Here is a 20,599-nt window from a genome sequence, read left to right on the forward strand (position 1 = left end):
TTTGAATTACCTTATTCACAAATATTCTTGATATGGAAAGCAAAATGCAGTAATAAAATAGATATTGAAATATATATCTTTTTCTATGTTTTTTCTAACAATAAAAAGTATGAACCTATTATAAAAACACGACAAACAGGGCTCTACATGTCGTTAACACACTAGAGAACGTAAAACCTAGTAGTTCCACTATTGTACTGTCAAACTTTTATAAATACTTCCACTTAAAAAACACCCTAAATTCCCGCACGTCGTAAACAAACGTTATGGTTGTTACCTACTAATGCGCAGGAGAAAATGACTTATTACTCAAAATAGAATACTTTACACCGAGCATAGAGCAAACCTTTTTGAAGAGGGTTGGACGAAACTATAGGGACCTTGGTTGCCTCTGATACAAGGAAGTTAAAACCTATAAATGAAAACATGCCCTCTATACTTCCTATTCAATTATTTATTAACATTTAATAGCATGTTATTTCTTTTATAACTGTAAAATCCTATAACGTGTTAAATTTATTTTAAAACTGAAATCTTTAATATATTTCCTAACAACTCGCAGCAAGTACAGCGGTAAGTCTACGGATTTACAACGCTAAAATCAAGGATTCGATTCCCGTCGGTGGACTCAACAGATAGCAAGATGTGGCTTTGCTATAAGAAAAAAACACACGCAGCAAACAAGGTGTGAAATAAACTGTATCTTTTATTTTTTAGTTAATAACTTTTATGGCAGAAAAAAGGGTACTTTGGGCCATAAGGGCAGTTTGGTTGCTTGTTTAGAATTTCGCTCGAAGCTATACAAAAGCTATCTACACTAGCATCCCTAATGTAGCAGTGTAAGACAGAGGCAAGACAGCTAGTCATCGCCACCTACTGCCAACACTTGAGCTACTCTTACCAACGAACCATAAGAACAGAAAAACAGAGGCGTTAGCCTACCGAGCCACATCATTTCTGTCACACGTACATAGTTACGTCATACTGACTAAGTATTAATAATAGTATTAGCATGTGTTATACAAAACCTGAAGACAAACCTATGGCAAGCCAAACTAAAAATATACATACCCATTGAACTTTTATTAGCCCTAAAAGAAGTGGGAATCCAGGAAGTGACAAAACTACTGAACACTATTTATGATACGGGTGAAATACCGGAAAACTTTAAAAAATCAGTCTTTATTGCATTGCCGAAAAAGCCCGGAACAACTGACTGTGAACAGCACAGGATAATTAGTCTAATGAGTCATCTAACGAAGGTTCTTTTAAGAGTGCTCATGTCTAGAATGAGGAATAAGATAAGACCAGAGATTTCTGATACTCAGTTTGAATTTATAGCCGATAAAGTCACTAGAAATGCAATTTTTGCTCTAAACATGCTCATGGAAAGATCACTGGAAGTACAAAAGGATTTATATCTATGTTTTATCGATTATTCTAAAGCCTTTGACAAAGTGAGACATGGTGACCTATTCGACATGTTGTCAGACCTGAACATCGATGCTAAAGATCTAAGAATCCTTAGAAACCTTTACTGGCAGCAAATGGCAGCTATCAAAATTGAAAATGAATTGAGTGAATATAGACCAATTGAAAGAGGAGTGAGGCAGAGATGTGTATTTTCACCAGGTCTTTTTAACTTATACAGTGAAATAATCCTACGAAACATCAATGAACATCAGGGAGTCAAAATAGGCGGATGCAATAACAACAACTTGCGCTACGCTGATGACACAGTCCTCATTGCGGACTCCGAACGAAATCTACAGACTCTCCTCACAACAACAGTAGACGAGAGTGAAGAAAAAGGCTTGCAGTTAAACGCAAAGAAAACAGAGTGCATGGTTATCTCAAAACAATCAATTACACCCACATGTAGCATAACCGGCAAGGACGTGAGAATAAAACAAGTCGAAAGCTTCAAATATCTTGGATATACTATAACATCAAATGCAAAGAGTGACACAGAAATAAAGAAAAGAATTGCAATGTCCAAGGATACTTTCAATAAAATGAAGTCCATATTCACAAACAGAAACATAACAAATGTCACTAAAATTAACACCTTGAATTCATATGTATGGTCTGTTCTCTTATATGGCTGTGAGAGCTGGACACTGAACAAAGATACAGAGAAGAGATTAAAAGCTGCGGAAATGTGGTTCCTTAGAAGGATGCTAAAAATATCATGGACTGAAAGAAAAACAAATGTGGAAGTCATGGAACTGGCAGGATACAAAAGGTCCCTCATGAAAACTATAAGAAAGAGACAAATGGAATTTCTAGGACACATCTGTAGGAAGAATGGGATAGAGAAACAGATGCTATGTGGAAAAATAGAAGGGAGGAAAAGCAGAGGGTGTCAAAGAACTAAATATATCGACAGCCTCAATAACTATGTCACTAAGAACTCAATGAGCAACATCGAGATGATAAGGAGGATTGACAACAGAGAAGTCTGGCATGCCATGGTCGTCGATGTCTGCCGCAGATTTGACACATGAAGAAGAAGACATATACCAAAAATTCACAATGAGACAGCACATTCCAAATTATAAACAAAAATACAAATGAAAACGTTTTTCGGTAATTTAGGCAAAATTGATTACCTCCATTCAGTGTCGTTGTTGCTCACTATTATGATATGTTTTAAGCACATTTTGCTTTCTAGTTTAGTTTAGTTTTCTTTTGTTTTGTACTTCATGCAAAGCTACACGAGGGATATCTGCACTAGTCGTTCATAATTTAGCAGTATAAGGCTAGAGGGAAGGAAGCTAGTCATCACCGCCAACTCTTGGACTACCCTTTTACCAACGAATAGTGGGATTGACAGTCACATTATTACGCCCCCACGGCTGAAAGGGCGAGCATGTTTGGTGTGATGAGGATTCGAACCCGCGTCCCTCGAGTGTATTAATAACCTGGCCTATAGTTTAGATTGCTTGTCTTTTTTGTGTGTTTGTAATTACCAAATCACACACCATTAGATCTGACTGAAACTGGGTGGCGCTGAGGAATAACAGAAGATTTTGACAGAAAACGTGTTTCTAGGTGCATTTGTTCCCCACATGACTGAAATTCATTCTTTTTAAAAATTAATAAATGTTTTCACACGAGACATTGAGCACAACACAATAACTGAATGACGTAGTTCAGTAGATAATTAAGATGATAAAGAAACTTAATTGCTTACTTGATCAACATTCAATGCTAAACAACATAGTACAGTATGTACAGAAATTTCGAATTCCTTTAGCGGGTAAGAAACACATGGTACGTTTTTTGCTACCACGTAGGTAGCTATAATTAAGTAAATGAGGGCCTGGCATGGCCTAGCGCGTTAAGGCGTTCGCTTCGTAATCTGAGGGTCGCGGGTTCGCGCCAGAGTTGCGCCAAACATGCTCGCCCTTTCAGCCGTGGGGACGTTATAATGTGACGGTCAATCCCACTATACTCTTGGTAAAAGAGTAGCCCAAGAGTTGGTGGTGGGTGGTGATGACTAGCTGCCTTCCCTCTAGTTTTTCATGCTAAATTAGGGACGGCTAGCACATATAGCTCTCGAGTAGCTTTGTGCGAAATTCCAAAACAAACAAACAAACAAGTAAATGAGATGGTTGTAATATGTAAATAAAAGTTTCTAGGACCATATTCCAATGATTGAAAGTTTATTTCACTTTTATTTAATGTGTATTAATATATCTACTTTACTACATTAAAATATCAAGATTTTAATAATAATTTACTTACCTGAATTTTTATATACTTGTGTTTCTGAGTCATTCACATTGACAAACTAGTAGTTTATGTAAGTGGAAGAGTAATTTATGTATATGTAAAAATTGTTTTGGCTGCATTTTTATATTAACAGTGTCAATGTATGTTATCACTATACAGTAAAAATGAAATAAGCTATTTCATTAAACACCACTAGTTCTAATTCCAAAGTTATGGCATGAGGTATGGATGTTTCGAGCATCATCAATAAGTTAAGGCTGTGCTATTATTACCTCACAATGATTTGTCAATAGCTTTTGTGATGAGGGTTTTACGGTTTAAAATGTTATCGGGAAATTCAGTCTGTAGTAAAGGGATTTATTATAGGATGTAAATCAGTCTATAACTCTGTGTAAATAAAATGATTAGAGGACTGTTAAGCAAAAATAAATAAATTTAACACTAACAGTGAAAGAAAGTAAGAAAACGAAAATGAAAAATCAAACTTATTTTATATAACAACACAGTATATTTAAACATTTGTCTGTGCATGATAAAGAAAATGTATCGCCACATTCACGTGTATGACGTCCATACAGAACCTTGACCTGACAAGCATTCTTTTTCTGTATCATATAGTTGCTAAGGTTGAAGAAAAGAGGAAGAGGGCTATGAAAATGTCTGACTAAAATGCATTAATTAACCAAAGAAAGTTCGGCATCATATTAGTTCACAGGTTACAAATTTCAATCAATATTATACGTGGTCTAAAGTGTACAGGTTTTGTGTATTAACTGCCTGTTTCAACAAACTGCTTTTCCTTATGTCCACACAAAATACACGCGCACGCGCTCGCTTATTTAATTTACAACAATATTTGCAGTATGTAGTCTTTACCTGTCTAGAAGAACTAACAAATTTGCAAAAATATTAGGAGAATATACCTGAAAAAACAACAACAAAAAATTCTACATCAGTTAATAATGGTTAAATTTATGTCTAGGTTTTTTAATTTCATCAGCAATTTCAGCGATGCCAGATTCAGTCACATGGTGAATTCCTTACATTGAACTCAGTGACATCAATGTTTGACCAGTTCTACAACTGTAAGCAGTTTATTTTTTATCATTCAGGAGCAGTTAACATGTGATTGGCATGTACAACCACATGCTACACTACGACCGATGCTACTGATATGCTGGACCGACGAATGGATTCTAATATATTTAAACATTCGTCTGTCCATGATAAAGAAGAGATATCGACACGTTCACGTGTATGAAATCCATATATAACCTTGATCTACATTATATTTTTTTGACAACTACTACTGGAATTAATCTTGTACACTTTGAAGGTTGTATTTCTCCATTTCTCAGAAACTACTTGGTAGCAATGCTCGCTATATCCCTGCTGCTACAAGAAAACCTATAAGGCAGTGTTGAATATATGTTTCTTGTAGCTTTGTACTGATACATGATTGTTTCCAGAATCAATCTGCTATATGACACCACACCCATAGTTGCAAATTTCTTAAACAATGTGATGAATTTCTACCTTTGTGCATAAATCAAGTTGTTTACACAATTCCCATAAAGACTTCATGTGCTCTTGAAGTTGTGAAATATTTCTTGGACATAACACAGTGACAGTGACACCAGAAGTGCAGCTAATGCGCATAACATCTGTTTCTCATCATGTTGATGATCATTTCAGCTGGAAGACAAATCATCAAATATCCATAATTACAGATTGACACTGGTACAACACTCATATTGCGATAAATCATTGATTGAGCTAGTGCAGCCTGATTTCCAAACGGAGAACAATATGTTTCACGAGTGGTTATATCACTACAATACAAAGTGTCAACACCTTAGAGTGCCATCACAGTACATCATAGTTTACTATTTGCAAATTAAAGAAGCTACCACATCCTCTTAAATGTGAATTTAGTAGAGGAAAATTAATAAACTAATAAAGAAGTAATAAGATGTTCAAACTTGGAAATCAAATAAGTTGAATATTGAAATGGGAAAATTTATTAAATTAGCTCTTTCTGGAACACTGAATATCACAGAAAAAACTGAACGTGTACTACTTAAAGTACGTCAAGTAAATTTCAATTATTTAAATACATCTATGAATGGGTTAAGTGCTAATTGCTCCTTGATGAGACAGTGGTAAGCCTATAGACTTACAACGCTAAAATATGGGGTTTGATTCCCTGCAGTGGATGCAGCAGATAACCCAAATTGGCTTTGCTCTAAAACAAATGTTATTTCTGTTGAATAAGGGCGTCACTTAATTAGCTACATACAGTTGTGTTATTAACTGGAATGCTGGATAGAGTTTGAAAATACAACTATTACTTGCTTACAAAAGAGTTTGTATGTGTGTTTTTATAGTAAAGTCACATCAAGCTATCTGTCATGTCCACCAAAGGGAATCGAATCTATTATTTTAGCATACTGAATCCATAGACTTACTGCTGTCCCACTGCAGACACTTACAAATAAAGCCTCTTCTGCAAAACACTGCTGTGATTTCTTATTAGAATAAAGACGTTGATTGTGCAACCCAACCTTCACTTGTCCTGAAAGCTTCACTCGAATTATTAGTATGTATGCAAGATGAATGACAATTGTCCATTTCACCAAGGTTACCACTGAAACCATGAAAGCTAGTGCCGAGCTAGCATAAAGAAAAAGAATAAAAAGGAATCAGTATTTCAACAGCTCAAATATTTTTATGATTCAAGATAGTAATAACCATCTTAACTGCATTTGTTAACAGTAATTACTTATTTATTATTTGTATTGTTAGAATACACAAAATAAGAACAATAAATGTCAAAGGTATCCCACACTCTACAAAATATAAAAATCAAAAACAGCTAAAATGGAATAAAATGCATCATTTAAAAAACAACCGGGATTATTACGCATTCAGCACAACAATACACCCAGCTAGTGACGTCAACTATATAACCTTTAGCTTGAATAAGTATAAATTACTCCTTGTGTTTTATTTATTGAAGGTTTGTTATTCCTTTATTAAAATGGTTTCTTTTATTTTACGTTTATTAATATTAGGTTCTCGACAAATAATTTTAACAATTTTATTTTTCTACAGTTTTCTGCATTTCTAAAATGTTCGTAGCAATGTGACGGAGTATATTCTTTTTCTGCTTTTCTAGTACTTAAATTTTTATTGACCTACAGTAACACAATGATGTCTTCAGACTCACACCGCTAGAAACTGAGTTTCGATACCCTTGGTGGACAGAGCACAGATAACCCATTGTATGGCTTTGTGTTTAATTCCAAACAATCAATTAATCAAACTTCTACCAGTCTTCCTATATAGAGATTATTAGTCCATACACTGTAAACTACTTATTTCTCGATAGTCGTCGGTTTAATTATATTGACCTTTTTTTAACTGGTAAAAATACAAATTTCCATAAAACTAGAAGCTTATACATCCTTTAAATTTCTTTTCAGAGTCATTTTATTGTATTTGATAGGCCACATACATAAAAAATTACAAAATACACCAAATTATCTGAATGATTTTTCTTTTTTCTGTCAATTTAACAGTTCTTAAGTATTTTTAACCATACCAATAACAAAATCATTCCTTTTCACAAGCACATTTTCCAGATAATGTACTTCCTTATCTATCTCTTCTTTTGAACTGCAATTAATCTTAGCAATAGCTAACAAAGGTTTTACAATTCCTAATTTTGATATTTGTGATGAGCTGACGACCTGTTCAAGTACAAATTACATGAGTTTCTTTTTCAAAATATATTCGTTTCAAAAGTATTATTAGCCTTACTAACCATGATATTGAAAAAAGATAGCCCATCTTCATTCTCATTCGTTAAATTTAATATAGGATGTAGTTAATTTAAAAAGTACTAAAACTGTTCAACTACTTGTCCTGAAATAAACCTAGCAAATGTACCATCAGCAATCATATGTGGTAAGAAAGTTGAATTCGACACTTTCGAGTCTGAACACCTGATTCCACTTTTGTCATAACATCCTATAGTGTCTATGGTCACCAGACATCATATTGAATCTGAAAATTGGGAGAAATTTGCATATTCAAGAATGCAATGACGTCAGCCTAACTATATATTGGGATGACTAAGTGCATGCTCATGTATGCCATTGTGTCAATGTAACATAAATGTCATACTTTGTTGTCTCATCTCATAACTTCTACTCTTGCCATAACAAGATGCCACCTGCTCCATGTAACAGTGTTGTTCTGAAAAACACTGTACTTCAACCAGTGATGTTGAAGCTTGTTTACAAGTGTCTTGAAATCCCATAGAGACTGCCCTATTATGTTCCAAATGTTCTGATTACTTGCCATTACCATAACCTTTTTCTACTCTCCATGCTCCTACGTCTTAAGTGTAATCATTAGAAATTACATAAGAGATACAAAGGATTGCCAAGTGAAGCACTTTTCAAACTCTTGGTCTCGCAGAAAGAACAAGATTGCCTTTAGGAATGGTTAGCAAAGACAGACCTCGAGTAGCTTTAAGCGAAATTTAACAAATAGTCAAACAAATAATTAGTTGTGATATTTGAAGAAAACTTCACTCGGCATTTTAGAACTGCAAACTTAATTTTGTTCAACTCGTGAACATTTTAAAAAATATCTTTAAGTATACTTTTGTTACAATCCAATTTTAAAAATGAAATGAAGAGTTAATTCCAAACATTTTACCCAACAGTAACGTGTTGACATCATTCTAATTTTTATGTTTTCAAATCCTCGCAAATTTATGCCTAGAATTTACAGAATTAGTTCTTATTAAATAGTTTAAGCGATAACACAACAAATTCATTTCCTGCACTGAAAGCTGTTTTTTCTCTATTTGCGCTTGCTATTGTTCACTCTGAAAGCAGAGTCAATCAGTTGCATTGTGAAAGCATCCTTTTCGTGACTTCATTCACCTTTTGGTAGTCCAAAAAGAAACTCACAGACCCATCATTCTTGTTTACAAGTACCATAAAGTATACCCATGGACAAGAATTTTAGTTCTATCATTTTTTGCTTCTTCCTAGTTTCTTTAAAGTTTCAGCCAGTTTAGCAAGTTGGTGTCATCCAGATTACTGAAGTCCAGGACTGAATCTTTAATATCAATTTTATGAGATATTTTATATCTATTGTCTAAGTCATGAGCAAATGGGTAATATATTGCACTGATCAGTTGTATTAGGTTGTCCAGAAAAAATGTTTTTGAACTGAAAAGTTTGGAAAAGTATAAATCAGTATTGTAAAACATGCTGTAATCAAAGTAAGTACCATTTGCTCCAACGTGTAATGACGCTGTTTATGCATCTGCTGTAGAAATCAGAGTTTCTATAGTTAAGAAATTCCCTGAAAGCTTCTTCTGCAGCTGCCTGGTTTTGAAAGCGTTTATTATTCAAAAAGTTTTCAAAGTGCTTGAAGAAATGAAAATCTGTAGGGTAAAGGTCTGAGGAATAAGGTGAATGAAGAAGAATCTCGATTCTCAATTCGTTCAATTTTTGGAGAGTCATCTTTGACAGGTCCAACTTTTTCGTCTTTTCAATCGCACTCAGGTGGTTGGCAATGCATGATTTTCCTGTGCCTAGCTTTTCTGCAAGCTCGCGTACAGCCTCAACTGCTTCCCTTAATGTGTTTTCATTTAAGGATGGCTTTCTTCTACGACCTTTATGGTCTTCAAGACGAAAGCTTTGGAACCAATGTTGAACTGTACATTCAGTGAAAGATCCATGGCCGAATGCCTGGTTAAAGTTCCGTGTTGTTTCAGTAGCTTTTCGTCCAATTTTGAAGTCGTAGAGGAAAATCAGACGAAAGTCTTTCTTTTCCATACTGCCTTGAGGGTTGCGAAACTTAATCTAAGTAGAGTTGAAACAGTAAACAATTAAGACACATTGAAAGTGACAAACGTTGTATTAAACTAACTCACTTATATCTCTCTTTATATATATGCACAACACTAAAGAATTATAAAATATTAACTCACGACAGAAAATTAATTAATATTACCTATACTAAACAGTATTTTAATCATGACAGAATATTTATTCTGATATTGAATGCATAAGCTCACTGAATACTCATTAGCTGCTTATTCATTACTCAGATCACCTGCTGGTACAGCGGTAAGTCTGCGGATTTACAATGCTAAAGCCAAGGGTTCGATTCCCCTCGGTGGACTCAGTAGATAGCTCGATGTGGCTTTGCTATGAGAAAAAACACACACTCGCTACTCATCACTTAACTTCAGTCGTACGCATATTGTACTATCTTTCTTTTCAGGTCTCCCGCTGATACAGCGGTAAGTCTACGAATTTACAACATTAAAAACAGGGGTTTGATTCCCCTCAGTGAACTCAGTAGATAGCCCGATGTGGCTTTGTTATAAAAACACACACATTCTTTTCGGTGGTTAAGATACTCGACTCGCAATCTGAGGATCGCAGGTTCGAATTTCTTTCACTAAACATTCTCGCCCTTTCAGTCATGAGGTCGTTATAATATGATGATCAGTTATTGTATTTGTTCTTTATGTTATACTGTTACGTTCATTGTTTTTCAGTGTAATAGTCCAAGGCAATTTGATTATAAAAGTAGCTGCAGTTTGTGTGTCCAATAAATTTAATAATCATTTTTTATGTTTATTGGAAAAATACTTTTTTATCAGTGGTGTTTTATCCTGTTAAAACCAAAAATCACAATTCGTAATAATAAGAGGCTCTACCACACTGACTTTGTTTACCGACCGAAATTTCTGGTGAGCCTTGATTAAATGAAGCTATAGTCCACAGAGAGGGTGCGACAAATCTACATCACGATTATATTTTCAATTTTATCTATGGTGAATAAAACAAAGAAATCTGTGGAATAATCATTAAACAGTTGATCCATTATGTTATACCAAATAACAAATTATCCACAGTGCTAAAATATTATTCATACTCTTGAATTAATATAGTTTCCATTATAAATGCACAAAGTAGATGGCGATTCTGTCATTAGCAGACGATTTTATTATGGTTTAACGGAAGATTTTAGTCGTTGTTGGTATAACGAATGGCAAGTTTTTGTGAAGTAATATTTAGCATATCTAGTAACTAAACTCTTGTGCATAAAGATTTTACTGCTTTTGCCGCAATAAACATTAATACACTGCTATTATTTATATGATCATTATGTAATTAGACTAATTACTTAAATAAGAGTAAAATATAACCCGTAATTACAGAGTACAAACCTTAACTTGAAGTTGGAGTAAATAAAAACATTTATGTAAATTTGCTTAGTTAGAACGATGCTTTACCTTTTTAGTTTAATAAAATCAAAGTTAATGAAATAATACTAACAGTGAAACGCGAAATACTGTATGACAAGGTCTATAACTGTATACTATCTAATTCTAAGTTCTAGTTGTGGTACATAAATATGCTGCGAATTTCTAGTACTGCTGACACTTGGTAAAGCGTGGATGGGTAAATATTTAATGGAATATTAATTGGCGCCAGTTATACTATGCATATATCCTAAACGACCGAGGTAAAGAAAATGCCCAAGTAGCTCTAAAAATTTCTTTACTTCACAGAAAATTTGTGTGTAACTGGTTGGAATACTGGTATCCAGCACAGAAGTATTGTGAGTTTGTGATTAATGAAAGGTTAATCTTAAAGCATGGAGAATTAATTCTTTTATATTTAATTGTATAAAAATGCAAAACCACAAATTTACATGCATCTCTGCATGTACCCAGTGAACCTCCATTCTAAATGAAGTTTCATCTACTGCAGATGAGATAGTGGTATGAAAACTCATAAAACAGTAAAATGCAAAATTGAAAATGTGTATGTACCAGTATATGGACATAATGAATCTCCATACCAATTCAGGTGAAGGTCCACTTACACCTTACTAAGTAGTTACATGGACATACAACAGACATTACTATTATATTATATAGATTACTGAAGCAAATCAGATGATTTCAGTAACACTACATTACAGTGGAACAAAGAAAACAATGGAATACACTACAGACATGTATAGAAAATGATTGAGATGCAGAAAATGCTCTTATGGCTTTGATAATTTATTTGATCTGAACAAAACATATTATTGAAAAGGAAAACTAGTTGAATTTACCATAATCAAAATCAGCCTTGAGCAAAGAAAGTAAGGAACTGTAATATATGCAGGTTTATTTGGTTATACTATATTAAGATGGGAATAGGACTTTTGAAGAATGACACAGAGATTCAAATATCTAATGATTATGAGCAGCTGTGTTATTAAATTTTTACTATCTCTTTTGTTCATTGTTCACTAATGAAGATCTAAGTAATTCATCATTTTCAAGAATTGCTAGATGGAAATAAGATTGAATATGATAATCATGTTAATAATCTAAGCTTGTTATGAAAAAATTGGGAAGTTTAAAGAAAGATAAAACTCTAGGACCAGATAATATTTACCAGAGGAGTTAAAGAGAAGTTAAGGATTAAATGCATGATTGATTTGCTACTGCTTTTTCTAAATCCTTGAATAGTGGTCAGGTATCTGAAAATTGAAAGTTGGCCAATGTTACTCTTCTTTTCAAGGGAAGTGATAAAAATTGTTTAAATGATTATGATGTTAAAATTTTTTGAAAGTTTGATAATAGATTCAGATTCATTTAGCGAAGTTTAAATATATGTTGGATAGTAAGCATTGTTTCACTAAAGGAAAAATCTTACCTTAATAATCTTTTACGTTCTTTGAAGATGCTTCTGCTTATGCAATCTTTGGGTAGAGGAATGGATTTGGTGTATCTGGATTTTCAGAAAACATCTGACAATGTGCCATATAAAAGATTTGTTAAAAAGATATTTTTGTAGATATGGAAATAGGTTGGCTAAGTGTATAGAAACTAGCTGGAAGGAAGGACAAAGAGTGTTGTTATAAATGGAGTTCAGTCAAACTGGCTTCATGTCACAAGTGGGGTACTTCAGTGAACAATTTTGGGACCTTTGCTATTTTTATTTTACATCAATGAAGGAAAATGGTAAATAAATGATTTACATTTATTAATTACATTTTTTTTTGGTTTTGCTGGCTGTGATGAAGATGCTCTGCTTTTAAAAGTACTTTGAATTATTAATTATAGTAAATCCAAGGTAATGAATTTGGGACATCAAAGTTTGAATTATAATTTTGATGAGAATAACCTAAACAGTTGTGTGGAAGAAAATTATCTTGATGTTCTGATTGGTCAGTATCTTATGCCATCCAAGCAGTTTATTGTTGCTAATGGTAGGGCAAATAGGACATTATGTTGTATCTGTGGAAATACTGAATACAAGGCTAAAGAGGTTATGATGTAATGCTAAGGTCATTGATTAGACCATACTTGGAGTACTTTAGTCAGTCTTGGACTCCTTACCTTAGAAAATATATTGAATTGTTGAATTTGGTTAAGAGGAGGGCTACTAGGATGATACTTGGGATGGAAAGAATGTTATATGAAGGACAGGTTAAGAGCTTTGAAATTATTTTCTCTTGTAATAAGAAGAATTATATAGGGTCTGATTGAGGTGTTTAAGATTGTAAAGGGCATTCATGGTTTTGATGCATCATTTTTTTCATTTGTAATGGTAAGACTTTTAAGACTAGGGGACACAGGTATACATTTTAAGTGTAGGAATCATCCTTAGCTGAGAGAGCTATATTTTTTTTAGTGTGGTTGGTGATTGGAATGGGTTACCTTTAGATGTTGTGGAAGTAGTAAATTTAAGTGAGTTTAAAAGAAGGCTTGATTAGTAATTGAATGATAACACTGGCTTTATTTTACTTTTAAAGTTTAAAGTAATGGATGGGATGGTTTAAATTATAATTACCCCAAAAGCTCCATGTTATCCTTGTATGCAAATTATATATTGGCAAGATTAAAAGCCACTGTCAAACTGAAATGCAGTATTCATTTACTGACTATAGACCTATACTAAGCAGTCTTGCATTCTCTTCCATGCTGTATTTGTGAGATTTCTGCATACATTGAAAATCACAAGCATCTTGTATCAAATGTGAATGGATCTTCAAGAGTTGGGTATGCTTGTACAGGAGTATTAGATCTTTCTTCAGTTTTGTTAAATGCTTTGAGAATAATTTTGCAAAACACACTTTCATTAAATAAAGTAATTTTTTTAAAGTTATAATTTGAATACTACTGGTAGCTTGAATAAACTAGGAAGTTTTTTGTTTTTTTACAGAATAATTGAACAACTAATGGAAAGCAAGTTGTCATTATTCATAGTTTATAATTTCCTTCTTTTTTTTCAGTAACTCTTGTGAAAAAAAAAACATCAATGAGAGTATGCCAAAGTTCATTAATATTGATCATTACTTTGAGGCAAGTATAAAGGATTCTTTTATCTATTTCTGCAAGGCATTTAATTTCTTTCAGTGATTGGCATTGAAAATTTAATAGATGTTATCTGTCAATTAAGTTACATTGTAGGCAATTCTATTTAACTAAATTATTTCAAACTAATTTTTATTGAGGAACCTAATTAACTGAAGACTTAATTCAAAAATACAACAGTAACTTTTACAATAGGCAAGATCAGAATGTAATAATAATGTTTTGACTCATAGGATTGCAATTTATTGTTAGGTAAGTGTTATATAAGATTTGAAACATTACAATCATTAAAATCGGAACTTGACTACTGTAAGAGTTGCTGTTGTATCTTTAAATTAATATTTAAAAGTAGGTTATACAAGTTTTTAGAAATTAAAATATGATACTTGCAATAGTTTTTCTCTTGTACGTCCAGTTTTAAACAACTCGCACATACTGTGTACTTTAAGTATAAATTGTTAAAGCCATAATCAACCAAATATGGTTCTTTGTAAATTGCTTCACTGTTTTGATAGTTACCAACTTTGAATGGCAGGATAGGTTTAAAATTGAGTCATATGACTTACAATCTTCTGACCAGTATGAAAAGGTCAACCATGGCGACTGGTCCTGTGAAATTCTTTCAAAGTCTGGTCTGTTTTTGAAGAAAGTATTCCTACAGCAAGGTTGTTAAATCATGGTATTGAATTACTTTTTTTAAAATAATGTACCACCTAGGTAATGATAAATTAATTTATTTCTTCAGTAGAATTTGCTACAGGTTATGCTCACTCTTACTTCCATTGGCCTAACTTTACATTCAAATTGTGTTTAACAGAACTTATAAAATTATTATATTCATAACTTAATTATAAATAAACTAACCAGCAGGATGTAAATTATAGACACACTGAACCTCACTGTTGAACTGAATTGCAGCATTTATTGACATGCTATATTAGGGAATCTCAATTTGCAATATAATTAGCTGCTACATGCACTACAAAAATTGCAATTGACCTGTAGATTTTTCTTTACTAAACCATACATTTTCATGCAGAACTTCATTAAGCATTTAAAAGTATAAAACTAAGATGGTTATACTTTTGAACACTTATATTCCAGTCTTTGTTTTATGCAATTTGGTTGCAAAAATATCAGTGTCACTAGGTGTTTCTTTGTTTTTTCGCAGGCATCTAAACTATATCAGTCTCTTCTAACTGAATTTTGCCTTCCCAGAATTTTTCATACTGAAAAACCAGATGATTATCCAAACAAAGGAAATCTTCAAAGTTTTAACTACAAATATCCATGGACCAAAAGTGAGTTTTGACTCTCATTCATAAAATATCATTTAAAAGCCATAGTTCCAATGTATGTATTAATATCAACTTAATGGTATATCTAATAACTGGGTATATCCTCTCTCTCTCTCTCTTTATTTAATAGTGAAGATTTCAGTTAACAAATATGGCAGTATTCCCATTACAAGTTTGTGTGTAGCTGGTTCAGTGACGATACATGTGGAGAATATTTTCTAGATAACTACTAAGGGAATTTTGTTGTAGCTCTACTTTAGTCTTTTATTTTGCATACTCTAAAACAATATGCTATAAAAATAAAGAAAACTTTGTTAAATCAAGGTGCTTAAACCTATATGCTTGTATAAATATATTACTAATATATAACAAAGGTACTTTGACAAGATACTCTACTTCAGTTCTGATACATAACTATTCTTATTTAGTAGTACCTTTTAGTATTGTGATAATATATTTTGTTTTCTTTGGTTGCTCTTTAGTTTTATTATGAGCCATTGTCAACTTTATTCATGTTCCATATTCAACACTTTCCTGTCCTACCTGTGTGCTTCTCTATTCATTGTGTATTCTTAATGCTGATTGGAGTTCTGGAATGATTGGTCCTCTGTTACTTGTTTCTTTCCCATTGTAAAGAATAGTCTTTGATCACAGTCTGGTTGGTAATTTTTGCAGGATTGAGGGTTTACATGATACATGTTATATTTCATTTCTTTGGACACTATCTCCAGGGTTTTTTCAATATATGATTTGGTATCAGTTTCATACCTTGTATTTCAGACTTGTTTTATTTCCATATGACTTGTATTGTGTGGTCTGCATTATGTCTGACATCTGAATTTGGCAGGAATTTTATTAACAACACTACTTGTAAATTTGGCTTCTGTCACCTTCATCCAAATGTGGTTGTCATAACACACTCAGGTGGTTGGGCTTTCCAGTTGGATAAATCTTTTTTGTTACCTGCCTAACAATCTTCTATTTGGGGAGTGTCGTTTTAAACACCCACAACCATTAGGACCATCCATTCTTCTACTTGAATACTATCTATGGAACTTTCTGTTATCCATATCATTATAGTTTATTTTGTTACTGCTAACAAGGTTCTAACACATTGGGTGATGTGGCTTTTGTGGAAGCACTCTTTCCTTGGGTCTGGAATATTTGCGATCTTTTCAGTAAATGCTGCACAACCCATGGTCTCTTGCTAGGGTTCTTTTGGATTCTCATCATAACTTTCCTTTTCCTTCCTTCTTCACCTATATGCAGTGGTGGTTGAACATATCCTTCATATTGTTAGGTTTACCACTTTCTGTCCCTCATTTGGATTTGTTTCTTTTCTGTAATGCTCATATATAAATTTGGGTTGATCAGTAGGAGGCTTCAAGACAATGATGGTCAATGGGCAAAAGGTCTTGCCATGTTAACATCATGGCATTTTTGGCAGTCCAGTGTGCTTTGGGTCACTTTCGTCTCGTTTGGATTTGACAATTAATGTTTCATTCCAACTATTCAATAGTGATAGCTTGTTTGATTGTCATTGGGGCACACATTCTTGTTACCTGTGTGGTAGATAGTTTTGAACCAATATACTTGACATACATTTCCTGGCATTTTGTGCTCCAGGTGCTTTTGTTCTCATTACAGATTGCCTTTCCAGTCCCAATGCACTTTTTCTCCCAAGGAGTGGCCTCTTGTTCTCAAACATTTTGGTGGCTCTGCCTCCTGTGGGGTACTCATTCACAGGAAGCAGTTGACTTCTTTCTTGGTTACCTTTTTTTTGTTTTTAATCTTCAGTTTATCATCCACTTGGCCTGGTTGTCATCACGTTTAGACAGGATTAGATCTAGTTTGTAACTTTAGTTTTATCATTCTTTCAGTCTTGTTCACAAGGTGATTTTGATCAGTTATGTCTCTCTGGGTCAGGCTTTTCTGATTGATTCTTCCTGTCTGGCACAGATCTGTTTCTTTCAGCTGTTTTGACTTGATAGGTTCTCTTTGTTTTGAATCAGTTTTACTGACCCACACTTTATGGACTCATATGGAATATTCCCTTCTTCTCTGTCCCATATATGATGCTCTGATTGTTTCATTGCTTTCAAGGCTTCTTTCTGTTAACTCTATTTCCTACAGTTTTATTCACTTGCAATACTGATCTGTTTTTAATTTTCTTCCTTCATCCCTTACTCATTGGGTTTGGTTTATGATTCAGTTGTTTTTTTATTCCATATCTTGTTCCTTCCATAACCAATTTTAGGTGTCTTCACTTTGATCAGGTCCTTTACCTTTTACCTGCATCTCAACCCTATAGTCTGTTAGAAGTACTTCATCTGTCTAGCATTGGGATTACATCTCATATGTTCATCTGCTATTATATACTTTGGATTGCTGTTTCCTTCTTGATGGAATATCATGGTACCATTTCCCACATCTCACCATTCTTCACTTTTTGGTAAGACTGAACTGAGTAAGTTTTATTTCTTTTGTTTTATATATATATATATATATATATTTCCAAGGGTCTGTCCCATGTTTTAAGAGGATCCCACTCTGTGGTGAGTGATGCCTTCTATCATTTAGAATTGTACAAAAACCCAAATTGTAAGGCCATGATGTCTTCACATAGAAATTATGTCGACAAAACACACAATGTTCATCAAAATCATGTAAACTGGAGATGGTGTGTTTCACAAGATTACTTGTAGTTATTCATTGTGATATATTTGCTTCATAAATATGCCCATTCCAGACTGTACTAACATCTGGACTTTGTGGGTAATGCAGAAGGAGGCTGCTGCCCATCCCTGCCATTCTTTAGACTGAAATTTGGGTTTGGTCTGTTTTACAAAAGAGGGTTTCATTGCCACCCATTTCACTGTTTTAGATGTGAACATTCCTCCAAGGTTTCTCCCTTATTCCTAACAGTGGAGTAAGAGAGTTCTTATCACTTTCCAGTTCCATTCAGATGGTGGTATGGTGGTGTTATTCTGCTGGTCTAGGTGATGAGATGTCTTCCAAGTAAATGTTTCATCTTTGCATTTTTTTTGTTTTTTTGGATGCTGTAGCTTTGAAGTGTGCTGTCATAATAATTGGGATCCCTCATCCTATTCTTGCATGAATTTTAGTTCCTGGCCAGTGGTTATGTTTTAGATTTAGAGCTGAGCCAATCAACATCATGTTCTCACATGTGTATGATTGGGATCACTTATCTTACTCCTGCATGGGTGTCAGTTCCTGGCAGTTTTGGATTTAGAGCTTAACCTATAACCACATGTCTTCACATATCATGCAGTTGGAATCTCTACTCTACTCCCATGTAAATGTCAGTTCCTTGCTGTTGACTTTTGGATTTAGAACTGAACCATTCAACAGGACCAAATTAAAAGCTATTCAGTACCTAGATAATGTGCAGGCTGAGACTGAGTCTGATTGCCTTCAAACCTTTTTTATTTTTGACTAATGAAAATATTCTGAACAAATTCTTTCACAGTAGCTCATCTTGTGACAGTCCAAGAATTTCATTTTTAGTGTTGCAATATGAATGTCCCCTCTATCTCTGGTAATCATTACATTGTTTTCAGCAAAACAACCAAATGGAACTGTGGTCATATTACCAGATGAGAATGATTTACCCTCAAGCACATTCTCTTTCCTATACATATATGGATGTTAGTTCCTGGCTGTTGAGTTTCAGACACAGTTGACTTGCCATATGCAGTTTGTAGAACCCTAGCCATTCTATATCTTCAAGTACATCATTTTACCTACATTTTGCTTATCGGGGAGATTAAAAGGATAATATATTTTGTTTGTTATCACTGTGTAATCACTTTCTCTCCCATAAGGATGTGATTCTCACAATTTTCTGCCCAGATCTGTTTCACCTTTTCCACATCTGAGTGAAGAGTACAGAAGTGGTGCAGTCTACCATGTATAATTCTCTTATTATAGGGTTCCTTCATAGAATGTTTTTCTGATGCTTTTGAAGAATATTTCTACTTTCTGTCTTGTACCAGTTTTTTCATCTATTCAGTGTGGGAATCTTTGTACAGGGAAGTAAAATACCTTGTCAAAAGTTATAAAATTCCTTCACTAAAAATGTATTTCTAACAGGTCTTTACTTCTGCTCACACTCTTTACTCTTCCTCCCCATTGTTGGTAGAAAGTGAAGAAATTGGTTAATGTTTACAGTAATATAATACTTTTACAGAGGGGCTGATTAAAGTTAAGGCAGACCTAAGACTAAAAGTTTTCTACTGGGCCTGTTATGACCACAGCTAAAGACTAAGACAAAAAGAAGAAAGATCTGATTCTTATGACAAGCCTATTTTTGAGCCAGGGCCTAAGGCTAGAGCTCTAATATCCTCTAATCTGCCCCTAATTTTAACTCTGAGAACATGTTATACATTATCATCTGTAATGACATTAGAAGTGTTGTTTTTTTAGTTTTTTTTATTAACACAAAAAATGTTTAACTTTCTGACTAAACTTGAAGTGATAGTTAGGTAGAGTAGCTTAGTAGGAGTAATATGAGTAATATGGATGTGTGGCAGTACTATTGGTACATGATAATTTATATACAAGAATAAGTTAAACAATGTGAACAAGGTGTATAGAGGAGTGAAAGGCTTGTAACATGTGAAAAAACTTTTGCAAATAGATTGCAGTACTGAATGAAAATAGCTATTTGCATGAGCAGAAGCATTACCTGTCAGAGATATATTTTTAATCTAGGAAAATTATAAAAAATTGTAAAACTTTTTTTTTTTTAGAATAATTGTGTTATGTCTTAGTATACACTTTTATGAGTGTATTCTGGATTATCTGGTGTTTTAAGAAATTAACAACATAGTTAATCATATAATATAAAAAACCAATGTCTTTTTCTAGTCAAAGCAGACAATGATTTTATACTTGAGGAAGCTAAAAAAAGTGATGCTGCTTTGGAAGTGTTATGTAAGAATCTGCCAGCACCAATATCATCACCTTGTATGAAGTATGTAAACATTTTAATTACTGTATAAAGTAGTCTAGTTTGAACAAATAATGACAAAATGTAGATACTAAGCAATTAATAGAGCATTATTTTGATGTGAAAGTTATATTTTACTGAACACTAAGGAATAGATGTAATATAAAGGAA

General features: G+C 33.5%; 2 protein-coding genes across 8 annotated transcripts in view; one reads left to right on the forward strand and one right to left on the reverse strand.

The window, feature by feature from the left end:
- LOC143237138 (protein-lysine N-methyltransferase SMYD4-like) overlaps positions 1 to 435 on the reverse strand; it is a 62,780-nt gene extending 62,345 nt beyond the window's left edge. The window contains exon 1 of one of the 7 annotated variants that reach the window (XM_076476045.1): positions 347 to 435. The gene's annotated coding sequence lies outside the window, so the exon portion shown is untranslated. Of the gene's footprint in view, positions 1 to 10 lie in introns of all 7 variants that reach the window. The other 6 variants (XM_076476047.1, XM_076476054.1, XM_076476051.1 and 3 more) reach the window with 6 other exon arrangements.
- A 12,482-nt stretch (positions 436 to 12,917) lies between these two features.
- The window catches only part of LOC143236290 (uncharacterized), a 39,119-nt gene continuing 31,437 nt past the window's right edge, over positions 12,918 to 20,599 (forward strand). The window contains exons 1-4 of the mRNA XM_076474562.1: positions 12,918 to 13,117; positions 14,077 to 14,146; positions 15,330 to 15,459; positions 20,347 to 20,452. Of these exons, the coding sequence (XP_076330677.1) occupies positions 12,918 to 13,117; positions 14,077 to 14,146; positions 15,330 to 15,459; positions 20,347 to 20,452 (506 nt within the window). The remainder of the gene's footprint in view (positions 13,118 to 14,076; positions 14,147 to 15,329; positions 15,460 to 20,346; positions 20,453 to 20,599) is intronic.

The sequence above is a fragment of the Tachypleus tridentatus genome, chromosome 13 (assembly GCF_004210375.1).
Source record: "Tachypleus tridentatus isolate NWPU-2018 chromosome 13, ASM421037v1, whole genome shotgun sequence".
Lineage (NCBI taxonomy): Eukaryota > Metazoa > Arthropoda > Merostomata > Xiphosura > Limulidae > Tachypleus > Tachypleus tridentatus.